Consider the following 19,147-nt stretch of genomic DNA (forward strand, 5'->3'; position numbering starts at 1 on the left):
CAGGAGATGGGTGTCAGTATTGGATGCTATGTACGGTTGTACAGGTGCTACCCTGAACAACGGTGCATCCAAGAGGGTGAGTGGGGCTAAAATATGGCCCTCATTCTGTTTGCCAAATCACGAGCCCATGGGCTGCCCAGTGGGGGCACCTTTTTCTAACTCACTCCAAGGCACTATATGAGCTAATTGTGGCACTATCTGCTTACATTTTTCCAGTCTGGCTGGCGTCATTATTTCTTGATTTCAGTGAAGTTCCTGTATTTCACATCCCATGTAATCTCCAAAAGGAGCTTTAGAGGTCACTGAATCAGCAAGGATTTTCTGAATTATCACATTAGACACAACAACACAACCGTGATTCTACAAAGAAAGAAATTTACACAGTAGAAAATAAATACAAAAATGGAGAAGTAAGATTTTTGACATGTGGGTCACTAGAATTTATCTTATTTACAACAAAGGCATGCACAACGAAACTCACCAACAGGCTGAAGCCAACAGTGGCTTTATATAATGTTATCAAAGATAACTTAGCATCTTTAACTGGGGCTGGAAATGAACTACTTTGATTTTTTAAAAATGAGTCTTATTCTTAGTGTGTTGTTTAAAACCAGTCTTCTTTTAAAATGAAGGATGAGAAACCAAATCACAAATGTCTAAGAACCATGGTATAACGTCTTGCTTTCCTCTTCCAATAGCAACCATTGCGCTCAATTAGCTTATGCTCCTCCAGAAGTTGCTGAGTATAAAATTAGTTGATTTTCATACAACTCACATTGTGTAAAAAATAAGATTGGACATTTTCACACTGTCAAGCAACATTCTTTGATTTTAGGGAAAGGAATCACATTTGCTCAATAAAGTGTAAGCTTCCCCGCTTTGAAGTCCTTCTTAGAGCGATACGGTTTTTACCATTGCAGGAATCTTCTTTCTCATTAAACATGTGCTGTTTTCCAGTGAAATCATGGAGGCACACGTCTCCATTCTGAAGACTGAAAGAAAAACCATTCTTCTCGGTAGAAGCATTCGCTGTATGAGGAAAAACAAAATCAGCGTCATAAGGTATCCACAGAAAGCATTTTCAGGGGACAGGAGAAGATGGCGGAAGAGTAGGACGCGGAGATCACCTTCCTCCCTACAGATACATCAGAAATACATCTACACGTGGAACTGCTCCTATAGAAAGCATTTTCAAAATAAACAAACGTCACTTTATTCTTAAGTATGCACATGTAAAGCATGTCTTTTTTAAAAAAAATGTCTGATATATTGTCATATTTTATTTACTTTTCATTCCTTTCCTAAGACCACTCAAAGTAAGCAAAACAAATTGGAGAATGATTCACAAACCAGCTCTCTATGGCAGCTTTTTTTAAATGACACGGTCCAAATATGAAGCAAAGCAATGTTTTTGATTTTTTTTTTTTTTTTGCGGTATGCGGGCCTCTCACTGTTGTGGCCTCTCCCGTTGTGGCGCACAGGCTCTGAACGCGCAGGCTCAGCGGCCATGGCTCATGGGCCCAGCCGCTCCGTGGCATGTGGGATCCTCCCGGACCGGGGCACGAACCCGTATCCCCTGCATCGGCAGGCGGACTCAAAACCACTGTGCCACCAGGGAAGCCCTGTTTTTGATTTTTAAAGGCCCATTTCCTAACTCTGGTTGAACATATATTGCCTTCAAGTAGTAGCGTATGTATAATTTAACTTAAGGTAATATTCTGGTCTCTCCCAAAGGTTAACAGAGATCCCTCACAAGGTTCTCAGTTCCCTAAGATTCCTATAAAGTAAAACTTTGTACCAGAGAAACCCAGAGTGACAACAGTCCTGGCAAGAAAAAAAATCAGCTCTCATACACTAAACCAGCCCCTCTAACTAAATCAGGATAAGACTGATTCCCAGGAGAAAACAACAGAGTCCAACCTCAGAGTCCAGGCCAGGGAGCAGGTGGGCCTCCCCAACCCCAGGCAGGCCCTGAATTGTGTGTGTGTGTGTGTGTGTGTGTGTGTGTGTGTGTGTGTGTGTGGGCGGGGGTGGGGTGGGCACAGCTGCTGAGATCCTCTAGCTCCTTGGCACCATCTTTTTGACCGTTACACCATTTGAAGACAACGTAGAAAGCTGAATAATAAGCCCAACTGTTAGTTCATGCCATAATTATACTAATAATGACAGTGCTGAGAACTTTATAAGAATTATCTCATTTACTACCCTAAGGGATGAGTGCTATTATTATCCCCATTTCACAGACGATGGAACTAAGGTGTCAGAAAGTAAGTGCTTTGCTTAAGGTTACATGGCTCAGAAGCGAAAGAGTCAACATGTGATGTCTCTTCCAAACTGTGAGCTTGTGGCCCTGTGTACTGAGTGACATGGCTGCTAGTAGCCAAGTCTCCAAGGCATAACTGAAATAGGTAGTATTCACACACACTAGGTGACGGATGTGGCTAACACAGCTCCATCTCTGGGCATAGCGATGGGCAAGTGACTGTCTGAGGCTGCTGTTCTGATTTAGGCATTTTGGTTCGAGGACATTCTTGTGCAGGAACAATTTGAACTGGTATAATAAACAAACTGTTAAACTTCCAGCTTCTTTTTCTGTCATCCATCCCAGATCCTGATGTGCAGGTTATGTGGTATTAAACACGTGGCCATTTTGTTGGCCTAAAATGTACCCCACCCTCACTGTCAGCCATGGAAAACAGCTGTGCGAAATCAGCCACGTCAAACAGTTGTGCAAAATGTGCTGCCTCCATTCAATCTGATTCCCCGAAGGATGGCAACATATCGGTAGGCTAGGCAAGTGAGGCTTCGTCTCTGAGTTCTTTCTAGAACATGGAAAAATCTGGCTTTAAGAGCCCCAAACACTTCTATCCAAACCAGTAGGTTTGACTGATACGTTGTGATTCTGAGGGATCTTGATGACTCAGCTCACACCTCTGATTTCTCTACTTTGAACTCGGTTTCTCCCACTAACTTATGAATCAGCCTTGACTGCCACTGCCTCTACTCTGTTTACCTGCACTGAGTCACTCCCGCTATAGCAACTTGGTATAGAGCCCAGCTCTCCCTCTGGTATCTACAATAAAGAGCTAAGGCCCCATGGCAACTGTTTCTCATCTGATACGGCAATGGTTCTCAACAACCGGGGGGTGGGGCGATCTTATTCCCCAGGGAACATTCCACAATACTGGAAGACATTTTTAGTTGTCACAGCTGGGGGGGGGCGGTGAGCGGCTGGGTGCTACTGGTACCTGGTGGGTGGAGACCAGGGGTGCTGCTAGACACTCTCAAATGCACAGAACAGGCCCCACAACAGAGAGTTATCTAGCCCCAAATGTTAACTGTGCCGAGGTTGAGGAACCTTGATTTAGAGGCCTCCTCTTGTATTTTATTTATTTAAAAACAAATTTTTAAATTAATTAATTAATTTTTGGCTACGTTGGGTCTCCATTGCTGCACGTGGGCTTTCTCTAGTTGTGGCGAGCAGGGGCTGCTCTTCATTGCGATGCTCGTGGGCTCTAGAGCACAGGCTCAGTAGTTGTGGCACACGGGCTTAGTTGCTCCACGGCATGTGGGATCTTCCCGGACCAAGGCTCGAACCCGTGTCCCCGGCATTGGCAGGTGAATTCTTAACCACTGCACCACCAGGGAAGTCCCTCCTCTTGTATTTTAAAAGTCTATACAAACCAGTAGGACCTCCCATCTTTGGGAGGCTAGAAAATTATCTGGTAAGTATATGAACCTTCTCACAAATTTATCTGAAATTGTCATGCAAATAACTAATATTGTAAAATGATAAGTAAAGGCAAATTCTCCAGGAAAGGAGAAAGTATACCAGCAGAATTTAAGTTTTTATAAAAATGCAAAAGACATATTAAGAAGCCAAAGAAGAGAGAACAGATAAGTTTTTATGAGTAATGAACTGCCCAGTCTTATGAAAGAAAGAAAATGTAATGGAAGTTCTAGCTAGAAATGTCAGAATTAATGAGTAAAGGAGGCACAGCAGCAATGATCTGTATGTATACTGGAGACATATATAGTCACCAATACAGGTCACAATTCATCTTTCAGTATTTGATATATTCGTGGGGATTTGGGCACTGTCACAAGGCAGCCACGCTGTGGAAAAGAATGAACAAACATGACAAGCAAAAAATAGGAAGGTTTAAAAGTGTTGAAGATGTGTATAATTATAGATATACTAAAAAATTGATATAGTCTTACTGAGTATTTTAGGTACTGCTTGCACAGAAACAGCATAGGACTGAAGTCTTTGGGCAATACTTAAGTCAGGATTTGCCACATTAAAACTTTTAGGTCGTCATCAATTCCCATCGTGAAAACTTAAATCTTTAAAAAAAAACAACCCCTAAATCTTAAAAAAAAAAAAACTGCTCTAAAACGAATGAACTTGGATTAATAAACTTTCTTTTATAAGGGAACCACATTTTGATTCACTAGTCATACATGTAATTATACACTTTGCTTAGCAAAAATGCCATTAAAGGATAAAAGTGCTTTAATACAACAAACACTAGCTTGAGAAATACTATATTGAGACATAACGTACCGTTTCCGCTCGTGAGTCCTGAGCAATCATTATTCACTAGCAGCGTGGTGGACTGGGTGGAGTTACTGTTTGACTGTAAGGAATTTGAAGAGCTTGAGACTCCTTGGTTTACAGTCTGCTTCTTTAAACCATTAGTAGCAGTTTTACTCCAGTCTACAGAAGGGTAAGAATTACAGAAAAACAGGGCAGAATGTTGAAACTCAGATGCAGGAGACAGGTCACAGCATAACTCGTTCTAAGCAACTGATCTCTCGCTTCCAGATCTTACAGAGAATCCCACATTTCACAGGTTGGTGTGATAAAATGTATTTTCATTTAAGACTGTATACATTCGTCCTTTAAATGACTGCCTGGTTAAAAGTAACCTATGTTCTCTGGGAACTAAAGGCCAAGCTAATTTGATTGTGTCTATAAATATCCTCTGAATTAGGTAATATTTCAGAGCCAAGGACTGTCTTCACAAGAACACAAATCGACCTGCTGTGATGACTAATGGCTCTTCAATCCAGGCAAATGATGGAACTCTAGGTACTGCCATTTTCCAATCTTGTGCAACCAGATCTTTGCAATACTACAAAGTCTGTATTCATGGGTAATATTTATGCAAAAGGAATTTAGATTTTCAAAGAGTACTTCGTTTTTCTTATTTTCTTAAAAATGAGCTATTTGCTCTATAACCCAGGAGGGCATAGCTGAAAATAACTTCAAAATAACCAAATGTATGCTAAGGCTTATATATAAAGTCTGGCCCAATAACAAATAAATGAAGTCACTGACAACCAGGACCTGTGGAAAAAAGGTTGAGTCAAGACTTAAAAAGTTAGGGAGGTAAATATTAAAAATTTCTTTGGACAAATGGAAAGCATGCATGCGAAAGGAAATGAATTCTAAAAATTTCACTGTTGCTTCATTCAGGAAGCAGCCAGGCCACTAATTCTATTGCTCACTAAGTTCCCAGATGTGAGTAATTGGTTTTTAATTCACTAGGTTTTTTCCCCTAATGTTCACAATGGATATTTTGTGTTGAGCAGGCTCCATTCATTGATTTCCAGACCCGATATTCCTTTGGCATTAATTGCTTTGGATCTTAACTTATACAATCTTTTCCTCAAGCTTTAAGGGAAGGAGAAAAAGTAAGGTAAATATGTACCAGAATTTTCAGCCAGTCGTAACTTTCCACAACACAGATACCGTCTCCACTGCTTTCTGACATTCTCTTTTGCTACACAGTAAAAGATGAATATGAAAAATCCTATGGGGAGGGGGGGGAAAACATAACACAATGAATTCCAGACTAAGACTTGAATGTCATGAGCTTACTCTGCACAAAAGACAAAACCTTTGGCAGCCATAGGCAAAATGAAATTTTGCAGATTGAAAATAAAGCCCGAAGTCCTGGGAAAGTTTGCTAACGAAAGGTACCCTGGGAGGACTCTCTTTGTAAGATTAAAAAAATACTTGTAAAAAGAATATCACTCCATATGTCCAAAATGAAACTCACTGCCTCACCTCTCACATCCTGTCATTGACCTTCCCTATCTTTGGAATTACGAGCCATCTACCCAGGATGCCAGCTCAGACCTAGGCTCTGCCAACTAAAGAATGTTGCTGGCCATCTAGCTCTACAAGGATTGAGTCATAAGCCACTGCAGTCACTGACATTCAACACACCCTAAAAGGGTTTCAGGATGGAGATCAGGCATGAGGCGCTCTGTGCTCTGGGAAAACCGGTAGAAAAGGGCTTCGGATGGTTAGGTATTTTCAGGAGGAAATTTTATGAACCCAGTTTCTTGCATCTTCCCACACTTAGAAAAGCACTAAAAGCATTAACTAAGATATCTGTGCCTTGTGACAAGCAGTAACCTTCTGCCGAGATGTGTGTTTGACTGTACATACCCCTTCTCCAAACACACATATGCTGATCTCCCCCCTTACCTCTTCGGAGCAGTTCTTCAGAGCTTTCTGAGCAGCTCTCTCCCGGACTCTATTCCCCCAAAGAAAATTGAAACTCACAGCTCTCACATTGTGCTTTTTTTTTTTTTTTTTTTTTTAATATTTATTTATTTGGCTGTACCAGGGCTTAGTTGCGGCATGTGGGATCTAGTTCCCTGACCAGGGATTGAACCCAGGGCCCCTGCATCAGGAGTGCAGAGTCTTAACCACCGGGCAACCAGGGAAGTCCCTGTGCTTTTTTAATTTCAGTCCACAGCTCCTACCTCCCCGTCCCTCCATATGCGTAATCGATTTCCAAGTTCTGTCAAATGCCATCTCCTCCTTTGTCTCACACCCCTCCCTCCTTCTCTCCAGTCCACAGCCACATCCCTTCCCTGGGCCTTCCCCTCTTCCTGCGAAGCCTGGGGCACTGCAGCCATAGCCTTGTCTACCTTCCAGCCTCCCTGTGACAGGCTCAAGGAAATTCTCCAGCGGTGTCCTGGCCACAACACTACAGACGGGAAGAGGCCCTCAGGCTCTGCCTCCACCCCCCACTGCATGCAGGCGCAGGGCTCCCCACACAGCCCCCTCGCTACCACTCCCCAAGGCTTTGAACGCGAATATTAGCAGAATGAATGGGTGAATTGAGTTCTCCCTCTCCCCAGCCCCCAATCTATCTACTTTAAAACCTTCATGTTAAAATATCAGGTTTGCCTCTAATAGGGTACACGTGCCCAGCCTGAAGACTGATATCTCGAGTACTGCACACCTTTGTCCACCTGCCACCCTGGGCAGCTACACTTGGTTGCATTAGGGGAGACATCAAAATGGGGGTACCCAAGGCCCAAATCAGAACCTGTATACATCTCTCCTTTTATCAACCCCAAAGCCCTGTGAATTAGGCTTTAGTTCCCTTTTATAAATGAAACAATACATTCTTTCTGTCCACTCGTATTCTAATGAGAAGTCATTCTAGGGGAATGAAAAAGAGGCAGGTTCAGTTTCCACGGTAAATATGCGAGGGGAGGTACCTTGCTTTCATGTTTACAATTAGTGTGATTTGGGCATATATTTTTTCTCTTTAAAATAAGTGTCTCTTACTTTTAGCATGCCATTGTTGGCAAATAAAACTTTTATAAGTTGTCCGACACCTGGATATACCAGTTCAGGAACTGTACATTGTAGGTAAAAATGAACAACTGTATGTACCCAGCAAGCACGTTAACTGGCTTCCTCCGAATGAAATAAGAACCGGTAGCCAAATTAGGCATTTGAATTCAATCTCAGGTTAATGAACTATATTGCCTGAAAGAACTACAGGAGAATGCTCTGGGAGCTAAAAGCCACCAGCAAAAGATGAAAATGAGTGGATGAGAACGCAATTAAAGGCATCAACACAGAGGATTTGGAGTAAAAGGAAACCAAGGGACACGAATGACTGTTATTGTAACGTAAACTTATTAGCCTGCTCCGCTTTTAATGCCAAAGTGCGTCCATGAAAAATTAATCACAGCTGGGACTTCCCTGGTGGCACAGTGGTTAAGAATCTGCCTGCCAATGCAGGCGACGTGGGTTCGAGCCCTGGTCCGGGAAGATCCCACACGCCGCAGAGCAACTAAGCCCGTGCGCCACAACTTCTGAGCCTGCACTCTAGAGCCCGTGCTCCGCAACAAGAGAAGCCACCGCAATGAGAAGCCCGGGCACCACAACGAAGAGTAGCCCCCGCTCGCCGCAACTAGAGAAAGCCCGTGTGCAGCAACGATTAATCACAGCTGACAACTCTTTTATAATGCTGATCTAGAAGAATGAGTAATTTGCTTTCCTAAAGAATACAATGAGGCCAAAGGAAAAAAAAAAAAAAGAATACAATGGAAGAGGGCTCCCAAATGACTGCGGCTGGGCTTCATTAACTAAGGGGAAGCTCCGAGGTCAAGGGTCACACACAGAGCCTGCCCTTCCCGCTGCATGTCAGGGCAGAGCAACTGCGTGGGATTAAGCACTGGGCCAGGCTGCTGCCATTGACTTCACATTTATCGTTGTCTTCAAATCAAACACAGACCTAGGAGGTCAGAGTGGTGAGACCTCACGGGGACACTTATGGGTATATGCACTTTTCTGTATGCATGTTCTACTTCAATAAAAAAGTTAAAGGAAAAAAAGGTAAGGAACCAGGTGAAGGAAGAGTGATTGACTCTCCCAGAAACAGTTCCCTGGTAGGTTCCCCTTGATATGTTTGTTCCCTCCCAGGAGGTAGTGATGGATAAGGAGGAAAAAAGGAACACTTCTTGAATTTAACGAATTTAGCCTTTCTTCCAAGGCTCTCAGAGCACCCTTTCTCAAAGTTAAATCTGTTTTTCAATGATTATATCTTAAGCTACTAAGTAAGCCACTTTGCAGATACTCTAACTTTTAGTAGCAATATTTTTCAGTTCGACGGGGTCATTCAGTGTGTATTTAGTGCTGTAGAGCTTACCTTGTAACGTGTTAAAGATGGCAAAGAGATACATGAAGGTGACATTAACTGGTCCCCAGGCAAAGAAGGCAAAGCCCCAAGTAATTCCTAGTAAAAACGTAAGGCCAGCGACACTCCTGAGATCTTGAATACTGGTTTTTCGCTGGGCTCCCAGTTGCTTCTTCTTTTTAATTCGACAAAGTTGAACCAGGACCACAATGAACATGCTGACGTTCAGCAAAAATATCACACAGAAATATCCCACAACCGTAATATAGAATACAGCATTGCTGTTGATCCAGCAACTGGAATTGGGGGGAAAAAACAGGGAAAACATATTATGGTTTTTTTTGCTGAAATATGGTTCAAAATGATAACAATGAATCTATATTGTTTTACTGAAACATTTTCCTACAATTACAAGAGAAAAAAAAGATGAAACCTCTGATCTCCACAGCCATTTATAGCTCTAGGGGAAAAACTCCAAGAGGGTTTACTTTAGGACACTTGGTGATTGAAAGTATTTAAAAAATATTCTTTGAAGACATTAAAAGATTTTATCCCCTTTAGATCCTAGTAACTCTGTTCCATGAGTCTTTACTAACATAGTGTAGCTGGTATTTTATTTTTATCAGAGGCTTATAAAAGTATTTTTGAAATACTTCCTCCTAATTCATTTTTTTAATACTTACATAGTAGCAAGGCTTTTCTAACTAGCTGATCTCATTACATATATAACTGCAAAGCCTGCTGTAAATGTTACTGGATTTTATTAGGATGAGAGCCAGTTGATACGCTGATTAGAGCCTCCATTTTCTTGGAGAATTCTGCTTTCCAGTTCACTTAACATTCCGAGGGGGGCTTTGTACTCACAAGTCATCAGGTGACCCGTTGGGGAATTTCCCATAGGATCCAAGTCCATAGTTATCTGGAGATATAATCAGGACAATGGTCACAACCACAGCTGGTACCCCTGGAAGATGGGAAACATTGGTCACACACAGTTCTAATAACCAAAGGTGGTGAGAAGAAAGAAGAGAGATCACGTTCTACTTTCTTCTGAAATAGCAGAGACTGGTGAGCTGTTCACCAAACCCAGTTCCTCTTCCTCCAGGCATGTGGCTGGCCATCTCCCAGCCTCTCTTACAGCTAGGTGTATGTGGCTACTTGACTAAGTCTTGGCCAATGGAACATGGACAGAAGTGATTTGCTCCACCTCTTGGCCTAGCCCATAAAAACCTCCAGTGAGATTCTCTACTCTTTTCTCCCAAATTCAGAGCGACCTTGGAAGCCCTGTCTTGAGGCAGAGTCTCCAGCAGCTTGGCTCCTGAAAAATCACAAGACCAGAGACCCCTCCACTTCTGCTAACTGGACTGCACATGAGTAAGAAATTACCTGCTCCTGACATTTCAGGGATGGCTGCTATGGCAGCTAGTGTTAGCCTTAACTTACACCCATCTGGAATGTAATTTTAAGGGTCAGGTGGCAGGCAAAGTGAAGGACTCCAAAATATACACCAAAGAATCAACCTGTTAGGGTTACCAGCAACTTCTGGGAAATCGTTCATTATGAACCCCAAAGTCCTCAACTGATTATCTGGAACCCGTTGATGGACTGAGATGCCTGACCTGATTGATTTGGGGGTGTTGATTGCCATTACACTGGCTCTCTCACTGGCTCTCCCAGGGCGCTTGGGCTAAGAGGAAGCATAATGAAAAGGCTCCTCCCCGCTTAAAGTGACCTTGGGCTGGGAAGGAGTCCGTCTCACCCCTCTACCCCATCACTCCCCACCCCACGCTGACACTTCACACTCTGTGCACACAGACCAGCCTGGCATACAATCTCAAGGCTCTGGTAAATAAAAAACAATTCCTTCTCACAGCCAGGTTGGGCTACCTGGTACCATCTAACACAATATTTCATTTAATTCTTTTGTATTTGTACCTTACGGAGACCCTGACATATGGTGACTTCCTAAGCGAGACACCTTCCTAAAAAGAAAATCCTGGGGGTGTGGAGCTTTTCCTTGACAAGGGAATCTGACCATTCAGGATTGTACAAAGAAGACGGATTCCGTGCCCAAGATCAGAGGCAGGGATTTCTTTTTCTGGGAATAAGTGACTTTCTAGAAAGGTGTTGTTCTTCACAAAGATATAATAACAAGCAGGATGACAAGGGAGGAAAAGGGTCTGCAATCCTATTGCATAGGGAATATCTGAAGGAATATTTATTTAATATACATATATTTTTAAATATCTTTTGATGTAGACCATTTTTAAAGTCTTTATTGAATTTGTCACAATATCACTTCTGTTTTTTGTTTTTTTCGGCCCGAGGCATGTGGGATCTTAGCTCCCCAACCAGGGATTGAACCTGCACCCCCTGCATTGGAAGGCGAAGTCATAGCCACTGGACCGCCAGGGAAGTCCCTGAAGGAATATTTAGCCTGAAGAAGAGGAGGGAGTCTGGGAGGGATGGCGGCTATAATACAGTGGAAGGGATAGGCATAAGAAATTAGAGGGCTTCCCTGGTGGCGCAGCGGTTGGGAGTTCGACCTGACGATGCGCGGGACGCGGGTTCGTGCCCCGGTCCGGGAGGATCCCACATGCCGCGGAGCGGCTGGTCCCGTGAACCATGGCCGCCGGGCCTGCGTGTCCGGAGCCTATGCTCCGCAACGGGAGAGGCCACAGCAGTGAGAGGCCCGCGTACCGCAAAAAAAAAAAAAAGGAAATTAGAAAGCCAGCCTCGGCTGTTCTCGAGCTGTGGTATTAGGGTAATTACGTCATCACTTTGAGCCAGGTTCTTCACCTGGTATTAGCAATAACTGCCTTGCTAACTTCACTGACTTGTCTCTTATGGGGTTACTTGTGTGAAAATACATTGAGAAATAGAGCATTATACATATATATTACATGTAGATTATCTAAAGGACTCTGGCAGAACAGGTATCAGCTTCTTATTTTTTTTCCTGAGAGAGCAAAACCAAGACCGCTGGGTAAGTGCCACCAGAGAGCCAAGTGAACTTAATGGAAAAACAGACCTGCAGAGCTTTAGAAGATGGGCATTGGCTGCCTTGTAAGGTATTAAAAACGAGACAACAGGCCCAAAATGGATTCGCTTATGCTAGCCACAGGTCACCAAACTGAGACTTAACTCCATTACAGAGTTAAATCTTCGGCTCTCCCAGTAATGGAATCTTAAACCAGTCAATCCGAAATCACCTTATCAGCACTAGGTAGGTAACCTGCCTGATAGACCCCTGCCACCCCTGAAGGAAAGTAACCTTGCAATAACCAACCCACTTTATTGCCCAGAATGACTTCCTTATTCCTGCTTCCTTCTGCCTATAAAAAGTCTTTCACTTCGTACAGCTCCTCAGAGCTCCTTTCTGTCTGCTAGACGGGATGCTGCCTGATTCATGAATTGTGAATAAAGCCAGTAAGAGCTTTCAAATGTACTCAGCTGAATTTTGTTTTTTAATGAAGGTAATGAGCTCCCCTACAATAGAAAAATTCAAGCAGAGGTTAAATTATCTTTAGTCAAGGGTAAGTCAAGTCCAGGAGGCTCCTACATTTGGTGGGGAGTTGAATGAATAAACCTTCAAGATCTTGGGGGCGTCTAAGACTTTGTGATCCACCGCTGACAGGTGGCATGATCTGAAATACGGGGCCGGTGTGGTGATGAAGTTACGTTAGGTTTTATCTGTACGTTCTCTCGCTCTGCCCTGCTGAGCACACCGTCGTGCACATGTATGAATCTGGGAGGTACAGAGCAGAGTGAGGCTGGCTGGGAGCTTGGGGACTGACAGTCTGGCCTCATTATCACCAAGCTAATATTTTCAATTGATTGAGCACCTTCTGTGTGCCAGCCCCAGTTCTAGTTGCCGGAGATACAAAGAGGATTCATAGCCCTAACCTCAGAGTGTTGTGGTCATAACCAATCCAGGGTAAATATACAGGTGTTCTAGAAAGAGACTTGCCGAGGTTGCTCTCTGGGCAGTGAAACATGAAAAGGAGAATAAAGCTGTTTTAGAAACCTGCCAAGTATGACCTGCTTCATCAATGTCTCTATCTGATTAAAAATCAAAACACTGGAGAAAAAGCAGAGAAAACCCAGGCACTGTGTGAGCAAAAATTATACATACCCCAACCAACAATGCAGAATTTAAGGATGTATTTTCGGATGTAAGTATTAAACACTTTGACAAGGGCCAGGTACATATGGAATGCTTCCAGGCCCATCCAAGTGAACGAGACCAAGAGAAAATAATGCAGAAATATAGCCACTGAGATGCAGAGGCCTCTTATGTCATACAAAGCAATCCACGAGTCCAAGAGGAACACCAGGTTCAGCAGCAGCAGAGCTGCACACAGCTGGATGAGGATTTTGGAAGGGTAATCCCTCCGGATCTTTCTAAAAGGAAAGGACAAAAAAAGAATTAGCATCACAATCTGCCAAGGTTTATGTGAACATATCTGTGTTCTAAGCAATTTCTTTTTATTTTTTGGTAAATGTCTATATGTATAAATTTCCTCTCTGAGCGTGGGCGTGTATGTGTGTGTGGGGGGAGGCATTAAAGCCAACAATAACAACCAAGGGAAAATCGAAACCGAATCATCTGTGATAACCATATGGAAAATTCATGTTTATATTTCTGTGGAACCTTTTAATACATGCCGACTATTGACCCATCCTTTCAAATAGTTTGTTGTGGAATCTTCTGAGCACCCACCTCCACTTCTCCCAAACTACGTCTAGAAGCATTGTGCTGCTTCTCATACAATAGGCTCCTCTCTTCAGATCTTCAAAAAGCCAGATTCTCCTCTTACCTTATGTTAGTAGTTAAAGTGAGATCATGGAAAGAAGAGTTCAAACTATAGCTAAATGAAACAGCCATAGGAAAATACAGCTAACTGATGACACGTACGTGTTTATGCGTGTGAAATTAGATCTGGTGAGATCATTCTGAGTAATGGTTGGCCTTATAGTAATTTAGTCTCATTAATCATATTTCCAAAGGTCCACTAGAAGATCTGTAGTCACAGCTGGACCCTAAGTTTGGCACTAAAAGTAAATTTGTGCATTTCCTGATCAGTGTCCAAAATCTAGATCCCAGAACTTACATATTATTTCATTTAGTTAATGCAATAAAAGTGCCTATATTTCTTTTCTGACAGAATTTATTGGAATCCCCCCCAGAAGTGACCAAAGGGACCCTTCTGATAAGCCAAGGAGATGCTGTCATTTGGAATGTCATTCTTGCTTTGACCTACAAAGCCACACTCACTGAGTATCTGTATTTTTCAGTGACACTTGATACCCTTTATTCTTCTTCATCCCCACACCCGTTAATGCATTTAATCTTTTGTGTTTGCTCAGTATTATTTAGAAACGTAACATATTAAACACAGCTCTTGTGCTGTACATGGAGCTATGGTCTATTTCACATTGTAAGCTCTTGGGTTTCGGGGTCTGCATCCATTTTTCATTTCTCATTTAATGTCAGCTAGGTACCAGGCATCATTTTAGGGTACAAGGATGATTAAGACACAACCCCTGCCTTCAGTGAGTGCACAAACTAGTGGAAGGAAGGAAATATATAAACCAAAAAGTCCCATGAAGTTTTACATATAGGTGGCCCCACTAGATGGGTGGACAGGATAAGCTAGGCTAAGGAGCATGCTTAATTAATTAATATACTTTGCCAATTGAGGTGCTATGTCATATAATCCAAGTTTCCAGTTGTGGATACTCACTCAAAGGCTATGTAGGTTACAAGAGTAACTGACAAAAAAATTGATGAAAGCCCACAACCAATATAGGTGATAAATGTCAGGGCCATTATCTGAGCCGGTGGCAAGGATGTTCGAGACAAGTCCTGGAAAATAAAATATTGCTTTCAAGACCAAATATTTTTAAATAAATAACAGTCATAATTTACATTTATTGGGTATTCAGGTACCTGTCCATAGTTCGTTCAACAAACCTACAAGATAGGCACAATTATTATCATCGTGTAAAGATAATAAAACTGAGGCCCAGAGAGGTTAAGTAATTTGCCCAGGGTCACACAGCTACAAAGTAGAGGAGCCAGGATCCAAATTCAGGTCTGGCCGACTCCAAAGCCCATGTACTCGATCACTGCATTATGGTGCACTGGAAAAGCACCAGGCTAGAAGCCAAAAGACTTGAATTTGGCTTCTGGCTCTTATATTTCTTAGTTCTATGACTGTAGACAATTACCTAACAAGTGAGTCTTAATTCTGACTTCATTAATATGAAAATAACAACTCCCTATTCTACCTATCTTGCTGGATTGTTGGGCAGATTAAATAAAATAATTTATGTCAAATGTTTTATAAAATTTTAAAGTGCATTAAAACTATTTTTTTTTTTTTTTTTTTTTTTGCGATACGCCTGCCTCTCACTGCTGTGGCCCCTCCCGGTGCGGAGCACAGGCTCCGGACGCGCAGGCTCAGCGGTCATGGCTCACGGGCCCAGCCGCTCCGCGGCATGTGGGATTTTCCCAGACTGGGGCACGAACCCGTGTCCCCTGCATCGGCAGGCGGACTCTCAACCACTGCGCCACCAGGGAAGCCCTAAAACTATTTTTATTACCCATTTTAATCTGAATTCCCTAGTCCTCTTATAGCTATCTTAAAAAGAAAAACTTAAATGTAAAAATAGAATGCGAAAAAATACTTCTAAGTTCAAGTATTTTCCTTCAAGTACATTTGCTTATTAGAAGAGTCATTTCATTGGTCTATAACTTTGCCACAATATGATGAAACCTGCTGATCTATCCAAGTTATCCATCAGATTAGACATCATGGTATGATCCCCAGCTAACCCTCAGACCCAAATCTAAGGCCAGGTAGAGTGGGGATATTACCAGTAAGACGCCGAAGCTTGTAAGGTGGCTGCAGGTACAGGTGGTTTCATTTAGCCTCCTGTCTTTGACAGAGCAGCCATCAGATGACCAGCCTCCTCTGCCGCCTGTGGGCATTGGAAAGAGTGTCCGCCCCGTCAGCAAAGCCACTGCGCCAATCACTGCTCCTCCCTCCTTGCTCCCCCTCCCCTTCCCACTCAAGACTGAAAAAGTTATGTCTGGAACCTACCGTTTCTGCCCAAGTCCCAAAATACACATCTCACTGTTAAGCCATCCTGTAACAGAAAGATAAACTACAAATAATTAATTTACAGAACTGAAAAAACTGGAAAGCGATTAGAAAAAAAACGATATTTTAAAATTTCAGAATCTCATTCCTGATTTTAGGAGAGTTCTTATTTTACACTGGTCTCTAGAAGCAAGTGAGTCTCATATACGTCAGCACTTAAACTCAGCAATCGTGCACAGGAATCACCTTGAGGCCTTGCTAAAAGGCACATTCTGATTCAGTGGGTCTGGGGTGGGGCCTGAGAGTCTGCATTTCTAGCAAGTTCCCAGGTGACGCTGATGCTGCAGGTCTGCAAACCACACTTTGAGCAGCGAGGTCACAGATGAGGCTCAATGTGAACTGAACTAAGATGCTTTCTCTTTGGAGGTGAGACTCAGACCTGTAGCCGCAGATATAAAGCACTGAAAACTGGCAAGAAGAGCTTGCTTTTTACACTGCTCCTTCTTGGAAATTAGGAAGGCAGTTATTAGGCATGTTAAAACCCAACGGAGTGACTATGTGATTCTAGTCTTACACACTGCCCTAACTGGGTCTGAGGATCTGCTGAATCTACTTTTTTCAGGCAAAGTCTTACAGCCATAGTTTGCATGAGGTGTTTCTGGTCAATGAACAGACCAGACAGGCCCCGCCCACCTGGCTCCCGTGGCTCCCGTGGATGTGCTTTAATGTAACCGTCACGTTTCTTGTCAAATTCTTGACTGTCAGGTTCGCCACGCTCGAGGAAATGACATAGCTGATCAGAGAGAGGTTCTCCAAGGCAGGGTCCTAGCACACCAAAGAATCAATAAGATGGCAAGGGAAAATGAAATGTTATCAGAGAATTTTAGAGCTAGACGGGACCCTAAGGACTATTTAGTCCACACTGTTTATTTTACTACCTAGGTCAGGAATTCAGGGGCAGGGAGTAAAGTGACTTTCCCAAGGACCATAATGAGAGGCAGAGCTTATTCCACTATACAATGCTCTAAATGCTGAGTTAAATTTCACAGATTGACACAACGAGACCCTCATGAATCTTAAAGGGAACATAACATTAAGCCATTTAAGCTGTGTGTTCCTGAGCAAGTTACTTAACCTCTCTGTGCCTCCATAGCCTCATCTGTAAAACTGGGCTAATAATTCAATAGTTCCTCCCTCACGATGCTGAGAGGATTAGAGTTAACATTTCTAAGTGCTTATGATACTGCACGGCAGGTGATAAATGCTATGTGAGTGTCCGTTATTGTTATTTATCCTCAGCAGCATCATTAGGTCCTGTTTAAAAATAAACTACAGCTTTTCAGCAATTCATGTGACTTATAGCAGGCTTAAGAATATGTGAGGATTAAAAGAAATAAAACTCCCTCAGTCCCCCCCAAAACCGAAACCAAAAGCAATTAGAGGCAACTTTACCTGAAACAGGGCAGGTGTTTCAAAAAAGTTGAACTGCACCCTGGAAGCCAGCTCCACATCATTAGCTGGTAAATTACTCATCAGCGAAGAAGGCAGAGTAATAACACCAATACTATTCTCAGGAGCCTGAGTTTCCAGAGAAACCTGAAAATCAAGTGAAAGGTCATGAAGACGTCTGGGGCTAGTATAATGAAGAGATGGAAAACACAACACCTAATTAAGATGGAGGATCCTGTAAGGGCATTTATTTGTGGTGTCTCTATGTACAATTGGTTCTTCTTTTTTCTCTGACTGCTATGAAATTAGAGGATGTGTAATAGGGAGATGAGGCCTCGGAGCAGGAAAGGAAACATTTTAAGGATAAAGGATATACAGAAACAGTCAGAAAGTACAGGATACTATATGTCAATTGTATCTCAATAAAGCTAGGGTGGGAGGGGAGAAAGTTCAGGATAACTGCAGAGCCCAAGGAGACCACAGCAGCAGACACACCAACTTGGTGACCTGTTAGGGCAAAGTCATCATAGAACCACATGCACTAAACTTGTAAAGGGAAGACTAGACAAATTAAGTTTAAAGGCGAGACTTGGTTTTACTTGCATGTTTCCAGTCCCCAATCCCTCTAAAAGAAAACACTAGAAGCAGGATTGATATACAGCACCACTATATATACAGCACCACTACACCAGTGTAGTCGTAACACTTGTTAAAATATTGAAATGGGGACTTCCCTGGTGGCGCAGTGGTTAAGCATCCGCCTGCCAATGCAAGGGACATGGGTTCGAGCCCTGGTCCAGGAAGATCCCACATGTGACGGAGCAACTAAGCCCATGCGCCACAACTACTGAGCCTGCGCTCTAGAGCCCGCAAGCCACAACTACTGAGCCCACGTGCCACAACTACTGAAGCCCGTGCTCCGCAACAAAAGAAGTCACCGCAATGAGAAGCCCGCGCGCTGCAACGAAGGGTAGCCCCCGCTCGCCGCAACTAGAGAAAGCCCGCGCGCAGCAACGAAGACCCAGTGCAGCCAAAAATAAATAAATAAATTTATATATTAAAAAAAATACTGAAATGGGTCGAAAAGTAGCTGGTACCAAACGTAAAATAGACAGCTAGTGGGGAAGCAGCCGCATAGCACAGGGAGATCAGTTCGGTGCTTTGTGACCATCTAGAGGGGTGGGATAGGGAGGGTGGGAGGGAGACGCAAGAGGGAGGGGATATGGGGATATATGTATACACACAGCTGATTCACTTCGTTATACAGCAGAAACTAACACACCACTGTAAAGCAATTATACTCCAATAAAGATGTTAAAAGAAAAAAAAAAGAAAAAGCAAAGTCGCCGGTGTCCCTGCTCTCTCCCAACTGCCTAGAACCCGCTGGACACCTCCCCGACTTGACTGCCCCCCCGCAAACTTCCACAAGCCAGCTGCTAAAGGGTTAACACTGGGCACAACGAGGACCTCTGAGATCCTGCTCCAGCCAAGACCAATGTCCTTTTTCTTGATTCTGTGGCGCCCCATTGTTCTAGATGTTAAATATTTTGCGTATCACCCCTGAGTATAGCAGTAATTGCCTCAATCATGAAGTACACAAGGACTATAATCATATACAAAAAAAGGTCT

The 19,147-nt window shown here is 43.0% G+C and overlaps 1 protein-coding gene across 9 annotated transcripts in view; it reads right to left on the reverse strand.

The window, feature by feature from the left end:
- Positions 1-844: 844 nt before the first annotated feature.
- ADGRG2 (adhesion G protein-coupled receptor G2) overlaps positions 845-19,147 on the reverse strand; it is a 70,624-nt gene continuing 52,321 nt past the window's right edge. For 8 of the 9 annotated variants that reach the window (XM_065900661.1, XM_065900659.1, XM_065900660.1 and 5 more), the window contains 11 exons: positions 17,522-17,665; positions 16,763-16,894; positions 16,070-16,115; positions 15,844-15,947; positions 14,708-14,829; positions 13,096-13,364; positions 9,825-9,924; positions 8,973-9,256; positions 5,718-5,819; positions 4,568-4,720; positions 845-1,029 (listed from right to left, as the gene is read on the reverse strand). In XM_065900661.1, the coding sequence (XP_065756733.1) occupies positions 845-1,029; positions 4,568-4,720; positions 5,718-5,819; positions 8,973-9,256; positions 9,825-9,924; positions 13,096-13,364; positions 14,708-14,829; positions 15,844-15,947; positions 16,070-16,115; positions 16,763-16,894; positions 17,522-17,665 (1,641 nt within the window). The remainder of the gene's footprint in view (positions 1,030-4,567; positions 4,721-5,717; positions 5,820-8,972; positions 9,257-9,824; positions 9,925-13,095; positions 13,365-14,707; positions 14,830-15,843; positions 15,948-16,069; positions 16,116-16,762; positions 16,895-17,521; positions 17,666-19,147) is intronic. The other variant, XM_065900662.1, reaches the window with a different exon arrangement.

This window comes from Phocoena phocoena, chromosome X, assembly GCF_963924675.1.
Source record: "Phocoena phocoena chromosome X, mPhoPho1.1, whole genome shotgun sequence".
NCBI classification, from domain to species: domain Eukaryota; kingdom Metazoa; phylum Chordata; class Mammalia; order Artiodactyla; family Phocoenidae; genus Phocoena; species Phocoena phocoena.